The sequence below is a fragment of the Physella acuta genome, unplaced genomic scaffold, assembly GCF_028476545.2.
Source record: "Physella acuta isolate Inbredline_101_S28 unplaced genomic scaffold, ASM2847654v3 ptg000171l, whole genome shotgun sequence".
NCBI classification, from domain to species: Eukaryota; Metazoa; Mollusca; class Gastropoda; family Physidae; genus Physella; species Physella acuta.
Genome location: NW_026731690.1, coordinates 688,798 through 705,060, shown reverse-complemented (window position 1 = coordinate 705,060; position 16,263 = coordinate 688,798). Strand labels below are relative to the sequence as shown.

Genomic DNA, 16,263 nt, shown 5'->3' with positions numbered 1-16,263 from the left:
TATATTCACGTGTACAGGAAAAAGTGACTGAACGCACTAAGGCATAGTAAGCTAATTACTTAAGACAAAGAAATAGGGATTACTGTGTTATTATATACAGACCACAACGTAGCAATTAGGTTAGATATATGAAAACAGTGTGAAGATTAACAATGGCTAATTTGACTAGAATATGAAAACATAGCCAGTGTAGACTTTGAGATTATAAGAATGTTTTTAAATGTATCAAAAAGATTATACAATGATTTACAAAGACAATTTAATTTAAACAAAAAAAAACGATTAAGTTAAAATCAATAACAAATTGCTTAAAGTTTTACATCTTCATCGTATTTGTCGAGTTTATTAAATATCGGTTTGTTGGATAGGTCGACATTTCGCTCGCCAATTTCAACCCATTTCGACAAAAGAAAAGAAAAACTACAGACAGATGTAAAATATCGTTCATTTATATATATTTTTTTAAATAAGTAAAGAAAGGGAGAATAAACCATCAAACATACCAAGCATCTAAACTGGATGGGTAATTTTGAGACAAAGTACTTTCTTTTCTTAAGTTTATATAATACGATTGAATATAGAACAGTGTGAGATAATAGTTAGAGAAGTGGAGTATGTGATGGATTGATGTTTCTATTATTAATACACTGGACAATAGAGCCACGTTGATTGTATCTAGACTTTTATTCAGCTACCATGACGGAACAGGAAGTCACATGACAACAAGGGACATCACTCAAAACAACATTATAAATATAAGACTAATACAAGAAGAGTGAGTTCCCTTGACTTCACAATTCTCAATATATTACAGAGTAGTTACGTTTATTTGCTCATTTCAAGTGAACTTTTCTTTTACTTTCTAGAGTATAGAGGGAGCATTGTAATCGTGTTCAAAGATCACATGAAATTTTTGCAGTTTTCATCGTTTTACGTCTCAGTACTTCATCATATACGGAGAATAGGGGACTATTTGGGAAAAAATTATAAATCCAAATGTATCAAAGTCTCGGCGTCTTTTGCGTCATATAGTTAGATAAACTAGCCTTTGCAATTTTGTCCGTATGTATGTGTGTATGGACGTGTAGATTTGTATCTGTGTTTGTGAACACGATAATTTGATTACCGATACAGCTAGGTTAATAAATGTCCTATTAAGTATTATATCAAATGTGAACTTCTGTATCAACTTTAAAGCTATATCCGGTAACCGGAAGTAGAACTTATTCTACTTTTGTTTTTTTCAAAAGCCTACAGCTTGAATACAGTTTCAGATAGATTGACAAAATCTCACATATAAGTAAAAGATCTAATTCGGTTTAAAATATATATAGAAGTCTACTACATCTTCACTCATCTCTATTCCACTAAAGTGGCTTTTTGACTCTATTTTTACTTCTTTCTATTAATTGCTACTCCGTTTTACTACTTGTGTTGTGTGGTATATGTAGGAGTAGGGTTGTATCCTCAGGTGAGTGGTAATTATGGTGTGTAGTGTGCGGTTGTGTGAAAACTGTGGGGTTAGTGCAATGAAATGTGGATTGTGCAGCGTGCTAGGTGCGATAAAGCGATGCGGGTTTTAATGTGTAATATATTTTATTAAGGTATGCTCCTTTTTACTCTTTACTACTGCGCTGTACCCTTATATTTTTGATCAGCAAATATCTAATAAAATTCGAGTCTGTATAACGCTATTGAGTCCACCCAGATCCAATTGGTAGCTTACTAGCGTTAGAGAAACAAATTCGGCCGGGGGTAGTGCTGACAACACTATCCGTCATATGCCAAGGTCACTGAAACAGATCAACTGTACCCAGTCTATCCCATGTTTCTTAGGCGCGAACGGAAAAAGATGATAATTAAGTATCTAGTAATAACTGAACACAAACAATGCTGATACGTGTTTTATTGATTCATTTGATTAATAATTTTTAAAATAATCAATTTTAGTCATTTAAATTATATTTTTTATTTTATTTTTCATTCTTTACTTTTATTTGCGACGACAGATTGGGGTGATGATACGTGCGGAGCGTGGGAAGCCACAGACGTAACTTCTCTTGCCAAAGTCGATGGTGATGGTTCCAGAGATGTCCTCTTGGTCAGCTCTCTTGGACGCGGCCAGTGGGAAGCCCACTGGGAAGTCTTGACCGAGGAAGTTGATGAAGTGCTGGTCGCCGTCTCTCTTGAAGTTGCAGCCGATGGTGATGCTCATGGTGATGGTGCAGGTGATACTCTCAAGGTCAGCATCTCTCAGGAGGTCATATAACGGTCTCTGCGGCACATCACAAAAATATACATAGCTGTATTTATATATATTATATATGTGTATACGTTTACATTTTTACATATATCTACCAAACAAGTAATTAAAAAAGTCTAGTGACAATTTTAGCGCAATTTCCTTATGTTATCTAAAAATAGCTCTGTCGTAGCGTAAATCAAGAGCAGGGTTAGTAAAACCATTGGTTAGTTATTAAAACGTTTTTTATTAATTTTTTTTCAGTATTTTACATGTTTTATTTACAATAGAGTAACATGACAAAAAAACATTGCGCGCCTAGCTACCGAACGTAATGTCGCAGCCATTGAACGTGATGGCGCAGCTATTGAACGTGATGACGCGTGTGGTGTGGTTGGGTAAAATGCCTACTAATTCGGTCCAAATTTTAATTAATTCAAAAAATTTTTGTGACCGAACGAAAGGATATTTTTGAAAACTTTCTTCGGCAATATTGTTCTAAATTATGGCAGGAATCGATTGGTACATGTTTCAAGTCGCTAAGCTGTCTGGTTGCCGAGATATGGGCCAAAAACTTGATTTTTTTAAATAGGTTTTTTGGCTTTTCCGGGAAATCCATGAAAGAAACCCGGAATTCTTTTGGCCTATGTTCATCCCGGTAACTTGCTTAACATATTTGCTTTGGAACTAGTCCTCGATATTGCTTTGTTGAGGAGGAGATACGACTTAAAGCTGCGGACACACATCCATCCATCCATCCATTCATCCATTCCCAGAAAAGACGAGTTAATAAACGCAATTCTCCAGAATGGAAATTGCGCTAAAAATAAAATGGGAGTGATCTCCCCTAAACTTTCTCGAATATTCTTATATAAAATAACAGGGGATGGGAAATCGGGCTATAGACATGATTTTTAATCCATTTTAAATACTTAAAGTTTTAAAAATAGAATAAAATCTCGTAGACAGATTAATTGCACACCAAGTGAACGCCAAATAAAAACGCTTATAATAGTGCGCAATATTATTAGTACTTTAAAAATTTACATTAGTTTTTTGAGAAATCGGAAGTAGCGTAAATTACTACTTCTAGTCAACGGAAATTACTGAAAATTTAACAGAAGGTAGAGAATTAGATCTTTTACTTACATGTGAAATTTCATTTATCTATCTGAAATAGTACTCAAGTTATAGGCTTTTGAAAAATTCAAAGTAGGAAAAGTACCACTTCCGGTTATCGGAAATCGCTCAAAAGTTGATACGGATCTACGATTTTGATAAAATACTTATATATGAAATTTCATCAACCTACCTGTAACGGTACTCAAGTTATCGTGTTTACACACGGACACACAAACGAGAAAGTAAAAACACTACCTTTTACTTTCTCGTATATACGAAGTATAGAGGAAAGTCTTGTAATCGTGCAAAAAAAAAATCGAGATTTTTGCAAATCTCGACGTTTTACACCTCACTGATACGGAAAAACATAATTTTGCAATCTTGTCCGTATGTCTGTGTGTCTGTGTGTCTGTCTGTCTGTCTGTGTGTGTGTCTGTGTGTAAACACGATAACTTGAGTACCGTTACAGCTAGGTTGATGAAATTTCATACATAAGTATTTTATCAAAATCGTAGATCCGTATCAACGTTTTAGCGATTTTCGATAACCGGAAGTGGTACTTTTTCTACTTTGAATTTTTCAAAAGCCTATAACTTGAATACTATTTCATATAGATAAATGAAATTTCACATGTAAGTAATAGATCTAATTCTCTACCTTCTATCAAATTTTGAGTAATTTTCGTTGACCGGATGTACTAATTTACGCTATTTCCGAGTTGTCAAAAAACGCAAGTAAATTTATAAAGTACTAATAATATTGAGCCCTATTATGCACATTTTGTTTCGGCGTTTGTTTGGTGCGCAATGTTTTTTTCTATGAGATTCTATTCTATTTTTAAAAGTTTAAGTAATTAAAAATCATGTCTACATTCCAAGTTATATAAGAATATTCGAGAAAGTTTAGGGGAGATCACTCCCGGTTTATTTAATACATTGTGTAAACAAGGTTATTTAAATGCATACATACAATGCATTAAGAATGCTATCTGCGTTAAGCTATAAACACCTATTAGCACGTTCGATGCAGCAGTTGTAAGACTTTGATATACTACACATTACATTATCTATAGTTAAAAAGTAACAGATACAAATGTATATTATTTAGAAATATGTGGTAACAAATAATATGTACATCTGTATTATTAAAAAAAACATGTCAAACACATAACTACGATCACATATGCAGCATAATTTATATTAATGGTTTGAAAAAAATAACTGTACTGTATCTCATATGCAGTCACATTCAAGAACTTACATAATCGAAAGGGAAAAGTATAGGCTCAAATGCTGACTTTTCCTGTCAAGTTGAAACAAAGTAAATTATTATTTAAAAGGCATAATCAATACACATCTCAGAAATAATCTAAATTCTTCTTTAAGTAGCTTTGTCTAGACAGCCAGATGAAGTAGAGTTTACCTGGTACACATTAGAACAGGATGGACTCATGGGCAACCTAGAGACTTAAGTTATCTTGACTCAAAGTCTTGACTTTTTGGTTTAGTGATCGTGCATTTTATCACTCGATGATGTATATTGAATTTGTGCTAATGTATAAGAAACACGACCCTAATCTAAAAGTCAATTCTTAGATCTAATTACAACAAACATTACATTCCGCATTGTATAAGACACGTGACCCTAATCTAAAAGTCTTTTCTTAGATCTAATCAAAACAAACATTACATTCAACGTTAAACAAACCTGTGCAGCAAAGCTAGAGCCAATACAAGCAAGGGCGATAAATATTGGAATCATCTTTGGATTTTCTATATATTAAGAAAAAATTATATGATTATTATACGGTAAGTAAAATGATTACGTTTAGCATAAGTCAGTAAAAAAAATAACAATAAACCAATTCGACTTTCTAAAAAAATCAGATCGTTGGAGGTGCATGAAAATATGTTCTTTATGACGGAACTATTTGTTTCTGCACTTTTTTGACTATTTAATATGATCTAATAACTTATCGAAGCTGCTAATGCAATGAAAAAAAAATTAAAATGTGCCAAATGTTAGGAGATTAGAGTTTTAAATTTCATATTATATATATTGTTAATGTTTTTATTTCTTCTTCTCAATCATTACTTACCACTGGCAATAGTATGACTGTGAAGTAAAGTTCATAGCAAACTTGCTTTATTTATAGGTAAGTTGCGTTATTTTCGTTTTTTGTGTAAAAGCAGTGTAAACAAATATAAAGATAAACAGTTAATTGTAGTTTTTATCTATATCTGTTTTTATACTGATTAGAATTTCTTTAAAATTGGGAATGTCATGAATCTGCCACTTGTAATACATGGAATAGATCTATTTTTGTCTTAACCTGTGTGCATTTAATGATGATGCTTGTTTTCTCATAGGGAATCGTGAGTGTTAATTTTTATACAAATTTATGTTAGTCATTCGAGCCTAAGATTGACATTGTTTAAGGTAAAAAAAGCACCAACATCAATAGTGTAAGTGAGCCCACTGGTCTATGTTTTAATGAGTCAGGCTATCATTAAAATATGATATTTTTTTTTACTTCAACAATACTATTTGACTAATCTTCAAAATGGTATACGTAAAGTAGCAGTCATAAAGTTTGCAGTCAAAATAAACGACAGAATTAAATGGTTAAAACAGTAAGACTACAAAGCGGCTTGACGTAGCGGTAGAGAGATAGAATGCTAACCCGAAAGTCTAGAACGTAGAAATTCCTTGAGTGCACCCAACTCTGATGTGTACTTAACTCATTTTTGGGAAAAGTCAAGGCGTATGTGCTTAATGCTGATTCCGTCCTTTTCCCAATTGTAAGACATCGTCACAAAAAACCAGACCCCCCCCCCTCCACCAACATACATATCTGAAAAGGCGTAACACCTCGGAAAACATGTTTTTGTCTTTAAAAACACCGAAACGGCTGAGCATTCATCCATATGCTGAGGACACAGAAACAGGTAAACTGTACTCGGAATACAATGAGCACCAAACGCAATAATGAATTACAGTGTTTATCTGTGACGTATGTGCGATCAATCACAAGATTAGCTAATGGTCATTATTAGATAATGTTCACAGTTATTTGAAAGCGGTTTAGTATACATTTTAAGAAATTGTTTTTACTATTTTTTTTCGTTTATTTTTGTGAAATTGAAAAAGGTGAAACAAGAAGCTTAAATTCCTGAAGCAGCTACATACAGGTTGTAGGTAAAAATTAAACGGTAAAACGGTTCAGATTTTAACTTCTTACCATGACTTTTCTCAGAATCTGGTATTTTTTTCAATTTGCCTTTAGTACCAGCGCTATATTCTTATCGCAACTGCAAGTGGTTGATCAAATTTAAGGAATAAAAAAAAAAGGTAAAGCTTAAAGAAGGTCGCGGTCTTTCTAGGTCAGTTTTCGGTCACTTTGAACGCGAGTGTTGAGAAAGGGTCATTGCGAGGTAGTACAGCTGAACTCTATATTCTGCAGCTTAAATGTGTTTTGTCATATATATATATATATATATATATATATATATATATATATATATATATATATATATATATATATATATAAATATAAATATATATATATATATATATATATATATATATATATATATATATATATATATATATATATATATATATATATATATATATATATATATATATATATATGCAAGTGTATGTGTCCAATTTCTCTCCTTAGTATCTGTTGCTTCTGCCTAGGCTATACATATTTACCAAACTTTCCTCCATGATCGATAATTTTTCAACGATCAAAGCTCATAGTGACGTAACACTTACTCGGCAGGTTGTTTGTTGGTTCGACTGCAATTTAAAAAAATACTTTTTAATGTTGATAAAAACAACGTGACATAGGAATGTCATCACTTATTGGGACATAACCGTGTAAATTATTGTAACAGTTGATTTGACTGGATTGCAGGCCCTGTCGGTAAATATTTAATTTTTTTGTATCTACTTTGATGTGAGCGAAACTCATGGCAGGTGACAATCTGGAGTGCCGGGTATAGGGACATCAAATTTTAGTCGAACCAGATCCTTCGGCTCGAGCTGTCGTGTACATAATTGCTTTTAATTAAGCACAGAATTGATTAATTGCATACTTGCTTAATTAAGCACAGAATTGCAAAATTGCTTAATTAAGCACAGAATTGCTTAATTACATAATTGCTTAATTAATGTCGATTGACGAGTGCAGTTGAAAGTAGGAACCCCATGAAGGTAAATGGAAATACTTTAAAATTTTAGTTTAGTTTTATAAAAGTATGGTTTGTGAATCCGGTTGGCCAGAATACCATGTATACATGGGTTCTAAACGTACTAAATCCTAATGTGTGACCATCACAAGCATCGCCAATCTTACACATATTATAATAAAAAGGCAAAACTTTATTATTGTTATTTCGCTTATTTATATCGAGTCAACAGCTACTGGAAGTTAAAAAGTTGTGTTAGACACGATGTAATTTATTTCGTTAACAGTTGCTTACACTAGGGTTGAGTATTCACAAGTGTAAGTAGTCATTCGGTCACTAGCTTCGTTTTTAAATAATAATATCAACCTTTTACAGCTTTCTTCGTCTCTAAAGTTTGTAACATTTCTACAGGTTGGCTCTTTGTAAAGATGTGTTAAATTCTACAACTAGCTTGTCTCAATGATTTGTTAACATTCTACAACTAGCTTGTCTCAATGATTTGTTAACATTCTACAACTAGCTTGTCTCAATGATTTGTTAACATTCTACAACTAGCTTGTCTCAATGATTTGTTAACATTCTACAACTAGCTTGCCTCAATGATTTGTTAACATTCTAGAACTTGCCGTTCTCAAAGATTTGTTAGTACTAAAACTAGGCTCGTCTCAAATATTGTAAACATTCTGTATGAACACTAGTTAGCTAAACTTACTAATTTCTAATAACTAGTTATATCAGCAATAATTTGAAATTTAAAAACTATTTCAAACTAAAAACGTTGAACAACGCTCATTTTAAAATGGTTCAAAACGGAATTACTTGATCACAAACATACAAACAAACACAAAATAACTGATGTTGTGATGTAAGAAAAGTTTTGTGAACAAAAACATATTTTAATTTATTTGTAAAGAAACAAAGTCAAAGATACCTTTTCTTTAAGTTTGATGATATTTTTATTTTTGCAATCTGATGTATTGAAAAGTGTTTTATAGAGTTTATTCAGTTTTATTGTTCTGAGGATATCAAATGCCTTGGATATGAATTTTTATTAAAATTTCCTATATTTGTATTTTGCATTTTTCAAAAGTGTATTAGGATATATATATATATATATATATATATATATATATATATATAAATATATATATATATAAATATATATATATATATATATATATATATATATATATATATATATATATATATATATTGAATTAATAATATTATACGATCTGTGACGATGTGGTACGATAGGGAGGAGAGGGGATAGTTAAAATAGGTGACTTTGCTTATGGTTGATCCACTAATCGTCGAATTGTAGACTTAATCAACGCAAATACGACGTTGCTTCAGATATTTTCGAAATGCTTTAGGCCAGGAAGGGTCACTGTAGAAGAAAATGATATGCATCTTTATTTTTATAGGTATATCTTACAGTATCATACTAATTTAATCAACTTACGAGTATCACGAACCAGAGGCGTAGCTAAGGGAGGTCACCCCGGGCACCGATCGAAGGAGCCACCAAATGTTATAGTAATTAATATAAATAGCTCATTACTGAATTATATACAGTCGATGTTAAGAATATTGAATGCTACGGAAATTTAGAAATTATTTTCTTTATCAATTGTAATACACAAAAATAAAAAGCCTCAGTGACTGGTAAACAGAACCTGACCTTTCCGATTCAGAGCTTTTTCACTAGCTTAAACCTGTGTGCACCCCCAACTTAATTCTTTAATACTTCCCAAATTTAATGTATAAATGGTATCTAATATAAAACATGGTAACATAATGTGATACGAAATGTTAACGAAATGTTAAACGAAATGTTAACAAAATGTTAAACGAAATGTTAACGTGGCAACGTAACCTGTTCCTGATCTTATGCAGTCCATAAAATACTTCTTCGTTCTCAATGAAATACAGGCCATTGCAATTTACACCCATCGATGTAAACTTTTCTGTCTGGTCAGTCCTTACCTACATGGGATATTAGATTTTTTTTATTTTATGTTTGGTAATATTTATTTTTTATTTCCTTTAAGTACTATTAATGTTTAATTTCCTGATTGGTGGTATAATTCTTCTTTCCAGTAAGTAATATTAATTTTTTATTTCCTGTTAGTACTATTAATGTTAAATATCTTGTTTGGTTATATAATTCTTTTTTCCAGTAGGTAATATTAATTTTTTATTTCAAATAGGTAATAATAATTTATGATTTCCTGTTGGTAATATAAATTTCTCCTTTCCCGAAGGTACTGTTCATCTTAGGAGCTTTAAATTAAACTATCGAAATCTGTGTCATACTACATACAATAGAATTTTTCAAAGTAAATCAACAAACGGTATAAAAATGTAAAAACATAGTAATAAAATTAATATGAAACATAAACGGACATGTATAATCTTATAAAGATTATCTTTGTAACAAATTAAGAAATAGAAATAGGAAAAAAAAATATGGAAACGCATTTTTACATTGTCATTAAAGAAGCATCTTGGTAAAATGCATTCCAGGTTCTCTAAACTATCGTTAACACGAACAAATTTGCAAGAACAGCGAGGCGATCGAATAACCGAATTTTCTGTCACAATCCGGTTTAGAACTCGCTGCAACACAGACCGTCGTGATGTTTGGCTGTAGTGAACAGAAAGTGTATGTATGTATATATATATATATATATGTGTATATATATATATATATATATATATATATATATATATATATATATATATACATATATATCTATATCTATATCTATATATATATATATATCTATATATCTATATATATATATATATATATATATATATATATATATATATATATATATATGCCGAAATATTTGTGAACGCAAAAGAAATATCTATAAAACTAAATGTACAAGTGCGCGTAGATATACACGTACATAAACAAATACAGATAAACATGCACATGCACTTGCACAAGCACACACCCTAACAAAATCTCCACAAAATCCCTACCCCCCACCCCTTTAATCCATAAAGAAACCATTATATTAAAAAAAAATATTTCTAAATCAAATATCGTTAAGTATTGTTGATAGAAAAAGAGCCTAATGCCATGGGGTGTAGACTTACTATATGGTCTGCGTTTTGAAAATGGCGAACTCTGCTACAACTTTGCCATTTTCCATCGTTATTCCCATGAGAAAAGCATCATCAGGCTTGTTTTCATACGTTATGTTTACGTAATACCAAACTCCCTAACATGTATACATATAATATATGAATATATATATATATATATATATATATATATATATATATATATATATATATATACATATATATATATATATATATCTATATATATAAAGCAAAGTGTTCGGGTGCCCGATAGGGCACTTCCCGGCGCCGCAGGCGCGTCAAATTTGGCACGATGGTGCCTTAGGGCGATAGAACACGAGGGCCGGTGACGGTTGGCCGAAAAGTCTACGAAGAGGGGGTCAAAACTGACCTCGACTGACCGGCGCCTTATATGGGCTATATTACGAAAAAAAATTTCCTCCGACGACCCCCCTTGAAATTTTGTGAGGTGGTAGGAGAACGCCTCGGGGTGTCACAAAAAACTCGCCATGTCCGGGAAAATTCGTTAAATGGGTCAAAACTGACCAGCCGTATTTCCCTATATAATCTTTGTATTTTATGGGAAAAACAGAGGGTGATTTCAAAACGGATTTTAGGGCACTTACCGTCTTTACATCTGGCTAATTTTTTGCATGCTCTTAGGTAAATGGCTTGACCTTTAGGGAAAACTGTCGGTTTCACTCAAAGCCCTCGACGAGGGCTAAAAAGTGACCGCGAGTGAAATTCTCTTTATATGAGCTCTATTACGAAAAAAAATTTCCTCCGACGACCCCCCTTGAAATTTTGTGAGGTGGTAGGAGAACGCCTTGGGGTGTCCCAAAAAACTCGCCATGTCCGGGAAAATTCGTTAAATGGGTCAAAACTGACCAGTCGTATTTCCCTATATAATCTTTGTATTTTATAGAAAAAACAGAGGGTAATTTGAAAACGGATTTTAGGACACTTACCCTCTTTACATCTGACTAATTTTTTGTATACACCTCAAAAGCTGACTACGCCGTATGGAAAACTGTTTGTCAGACTTATAGCCTTCTTAGAGGGCTAAAAATGACCGCGAGTGAAATTCTCATTATACCAGATTTGGTCATTTGGTCTTTGAACAGGGGAGGTAACTTTTTAATGTAATAATTTTTAAATATTTTGTATACTCTTTTTAAGAAAAAAACAAAAATCATAAAGTATAGCATTGTTTTAAATAAATTTTTTGTTACGAATTAAGTTTTGCATTGAACTGTAATTGTATAAATTAATTGCAAAAGTAATTTATTATAATATTTGATTGATAATATTAAGAAAACCCTTGCAGTTCTAATAACCGTACAAGTAATAAGTTTGCGAATATTCCATCGATTATTTGAGTGACATTAAAATACTCCACTGTAAAAATTTAGGCCCTAAGCATTTAAGATAGCAGCCAATCACCTATTAATTAATCATTCAATTCCCCAACTTTTTTGAAAACCTAAGCGAAGCTAGGCAGTATGCCTAGTATATATATATATATATATATATATATATATATATATATATATATATATATATATATATATATATATATATATATATATATATACCTGAAGGGGCTGGCGTCCATTCGGGCTTTTGTATCATTCAGAAAAAATGTCCACCCTGGATTTATGGCGTTCGGGCAAGTGTTTACTCGTTATATATAATGTATTTTAAATAAATGTAAATAATTATTCTATTTATAATTGAATTTAACAGTGGATTTTTTAAATGAGTATCTAGATCGACCAGCTAAATTTGGAAATAAAATATTTCCTTTAGAGCGGGGGTATAATTGAGCTTAACTAATTTACTGCATATGGTTCTCTCGATTAAAAGAAGATGCGAATATTGCCTATATATTTATTTAAAATAAAATGGATTCACACATTTCAGCGAACACTTTCATTGGTCACGTGTAGTTTTTTTGCCTATATTCGAGAAGAATATACTTATTTTATGTTACAATAAATAAAATTTACATTTATCTGTTCTCAAAACAAAGTAAAATTAAGTCATGATTGGTCTAAATACCCTATTAAATTTTTGTTTTGTTTTTTCTTCTTTCTTTTGAATTATTTTTGATGGGGATTTTGAACTTTAACTAAAATGTTCGGTTATCTACGATTTATGGGATGCTTATTTTACTTCGACTTGAGTTCAAGTCTCTAGATAATTTTCAACAAATACATAAATATAAAGAAGAAATTTTATTATAAAGCAAATATGATATATGAAATGTATGGTGTATGTTGTATAAAAAAATGCAAAACATTAATTTTACTATTAACAATATTAATATCAATTATTTTTATCGCACGAACTAAAATTAAATGTTATGTTTTTATGATAAGACTTTTTCGTTTTAAATTTAACTATAGCAGACTTAATTTAATTTCAAAAACTTGAGCCGTCTTTAGTAATGACAGGGAATTCAAGTACACAATATAAAAGCTATTAATAAATTGGCGCGCCCATGCGAGATAACGTGCAATGGTGCGAAAGCTAGCTAAACTTTCTAGTTGCTTTAGGAGATATCTGAACACAACACGGTCTGTCGTGTCTTAGTCTAGTGTTGTCTTCAGCTGATTACATCCATTCCCACCTACGTCACCGCCGTATGTCAGAGGTAAGTTGAACTGATTAGATAAGTCAGAGCTCCTTCCAGGCATCTCTTCGGATATCTCCGACCCCCCCCCCCCCCCCCCCAAAATTTTTTATAATATATAAAATAGATTTATATAGAAAATGATCAGCATGTTTTTTTTTTCTTCTTTTTCGTTCTTAATTTTAGTGTTGGACGGGATCCCCCTCCTACACAATTAAGGATACGTGTCAACTAGTTATGCGGCTTTAACCATTGACTCCGAATGAAGCCTGCTTTTCTTTATTGAATTTGCTTCCATAGCCTTTGTCCAACCAAGAACAAATACAAGGCAGCAGTTGTTTTTATTTTTTATTTTGGAGTTGTCTCTCATAGAAGAGTGGCTGTCTCCAGCTAACGAGCCTCATCTGCCCGATGGTTTGGACTCGAGACTCTTTGGTTTAGCAACCATGAGCTTTACCGTTCCGACCCCTAAAATGGCTTTTCAAACAGACATATGATTTACCGTTGGACTTTTCAGTTTGCTGATTGTGACGGGTATCATGCTAATCTTGAGTGAAACTTTAGTGCTTGAGTTTGTCCGGCGCAGATGTTTGAAGGCGTCACCAAAAGTTCCACCCAGAAGTCTTAGGGCGTTGTTCAGGAGCAGTTCTTCGTCTCTGTTTCTCTTGTTCTGGCACGCTGTCAGATTTGGTACGTATGGTGTGTAGAGTGATGCATGAAATAGATCAGTGGATTAGAATGTATTTCTAACAATGGTACAACATTATACTGTTAACTTCCTTCTAATGCTGACTAAGCAGATCAAATTAGATACGACTTCATTAAGACCCTATGTTACTTTATTGACTAATAACGGTATTCAATGGATTTTTTTTGGACCTGGTTGTTTTTCCTAATATTAATATATCTTAGAAAGAACAGGGGATTATCCTAAAATTGAATGATAGATAGGATAAGCTGCATATTATCACATTTAATCAACTCATGTAAAATACCAGGTGTGCCATACAAATAAATCTACACAGGTAAAATACACGCTTGTCACAACATTAAACTTACTCCTTGTAAAATGCATACCTGTCACTGCATTAAGACCTCCCTAGGTAACATACATGTTCATTACAGCCTTAATCCCTCTATATGTAAAATATGTGCTAGTAACACCTTTAACAAGCTACAGGTAAATTACAGGTAAAATAGGTGCTTACAACTACAATAATCTCTCTTCATATAAAATAGGTGCTTATTACAACATTAATTCTTCTCCGGGTAAAATAGATCCTTATTACTACATTAGAACATAAGAACCTCGTGTTATCATCGTTTTGAAACTATATTGAATAAGCCAATCACTAACGTTGGACTCTGGAAAAACATATTTTACATTGCAAACTGACTCACACACATTGGAAAGACTAAGTAGAGTCACTAGGCCCACCAAGAGAATCTTCATGCTGATGTCCGTGAGTAAAGCTAAAAAAGTTAAATGGTAAACTTACATGAATAATTTGTAAACAATTATATATATATATATATATATATATATATATATATATATATATATATATATATATATGTACATATATATATATATATATATATGTATATATATGTATATACATACATATAATCGTGTTCACAATAACACACATACTCAAGCAAGAGTACAAAACTAAGTGTTTCAACGATTACATAAACTTCCTCTATACTCCGTATACAACAAAGAAAAAATCAAAACGCGAAAATATATTCAATAAATAAATTCAGACTTACCACGTACAAAAAAAATTAAAGTTTATGTTACCTTAGTTTGCGTAATTAAACCTTTTTCAGTATTATTGAATTTTTAGGTTGTAAAGATCCGCTAAAACCTCGCTCTATACCTCAGAAAGTAGGTGGCCGGGGCACGCCAATCAATCAACCAAGCGGAAGCTGAACACGAGAAGAAATGAACCAATCATTGCGCCTTTGTAGCCACGCACTATGCTGACGTGGATGTAAACAATAGCAATATCAACATAAAGTAATATTTTCAATTCCGAAGGTAGACTTAGGTACGGATTATACTCACACAATAGGCAGTATAGGTGATGTTCTGCTTTACTCATAGTCGTCCTTTGAAATAGAGATTTTTTTACTATATACAGATCATATCGAATAATGATCAATTATATTAAAAACATGCACGATACCGAATAGTGGTCAGTTCTAGTATTACAGATGATATCTAATAGTGATCAGTTCTAATATTACAAATGATATCGAAAAGTGATCAGTTCTAGTATTACAAATGATATCGAATAGTGATCAGTTCTAGTATTACAAATGATATCGAAAAGTAATCAGTTCTAGTATTACAAATGATATCGAAAAGTGATCAGTTCTAGTATTACAAATGATATCGAAAAGTGATCAGTTCTAGTATTACAAATGATATCGAAAAGTGATCAGTTCTAGTATTACAAATGATATCGAAAAGTGATCAGTTCTAGTATTACAAATGATATCGAATAGCAAGAACGGGGCGGTCGAATAGTAGAGAGTAAAATTATTAACACTAGAGGTTAGAGTTCAGATCCCGAATTTGAGTCTGTATGACGTCCCACTGTCCACCCAGCTCTTATTAGTACCTGTCTCTCGTTAGGGTACAAAGCCGGCTGAGCATAGCGATTATTTACACTATCCTCATGTATGCCGTAGCCTTTAAATCAGATGAAGGGTGTAATATTGCGTATGCGACAAGCATATATTTATATACTTCGATTTATATGTATTTACTTGGGAAAATATTCCGGAATATTTTCCCAAGTAAATACATATAAATCGAAGTATATAAATAATAGCTTGTCGCATAGTTTAAAATGTATATATTACTTTTTAAAAATTACCATATGAAAGAATTGTGTATATTTTGTTACGTAGTTTTATTACTTAATTACATGACTCATTGGTGGAGCTGTTAA

The 16,263-nt window shown here is 32.0% G+C and overlaps 2 protein-coding genes across 2 annotated transcripts; both read right to left on the bottom strand.

Annotated features, from left to right (window-relative positions):
• Positions 1-1,898: 1,898 nt before the first annotated feature.
• LOC131936227 (uncharacterized) lies at positions 1,899-5,131 on the bottom strand. The gene is made up of 3 exons (XM_059293139.1): positions 5,072-5,131; positions 4,625-4,666; positions 1,899-2,275 (listed from the first exon to the last, which is right to left on the bottom strand). Exons 1-3 carry the CDS (start codon positions 5,123-5,125, stop codon positions 1,994-1,996), a joined length of 378 nt encoding a protein of 125 aa, XP_059149122.1. The 5' UTR covers positions 5,126-5,131; the 3' UTR covers positions 1,899-1,993.
• Positions 5,132-8,842: 3,711 nt separating this feature from the next.
• On the bottom strand, positions 8,843-14,932 carry LOC131936218 (uncharacterized). The gene is made up of 7 exons (XM_059293133.1): positions 14,925-14,932; positions 14,702-14,773; positions 13,803-13,978; positions 10,678-10,802; positions 10,054-10,213; positions 9,443-9,552; positions 8,843-8,953 (listed from the first exon to the last, which is right to left on the bottom strand). The coding sequence occupies exons 2-7, from the start codon at positions 14,751-14,753 to the stop codon at positions 8,890-8,892; spliced, it is 687 nt and encodes a 228-aa protein (XP_059149116.1). The 5' UTR covers positions 14,754-14,773; positions 14,925-14,932; the 3' UTR covers positions 8,843-8,889.
• Positions 14,933-16,263: the final 1,331 nt, after the last annotated feature.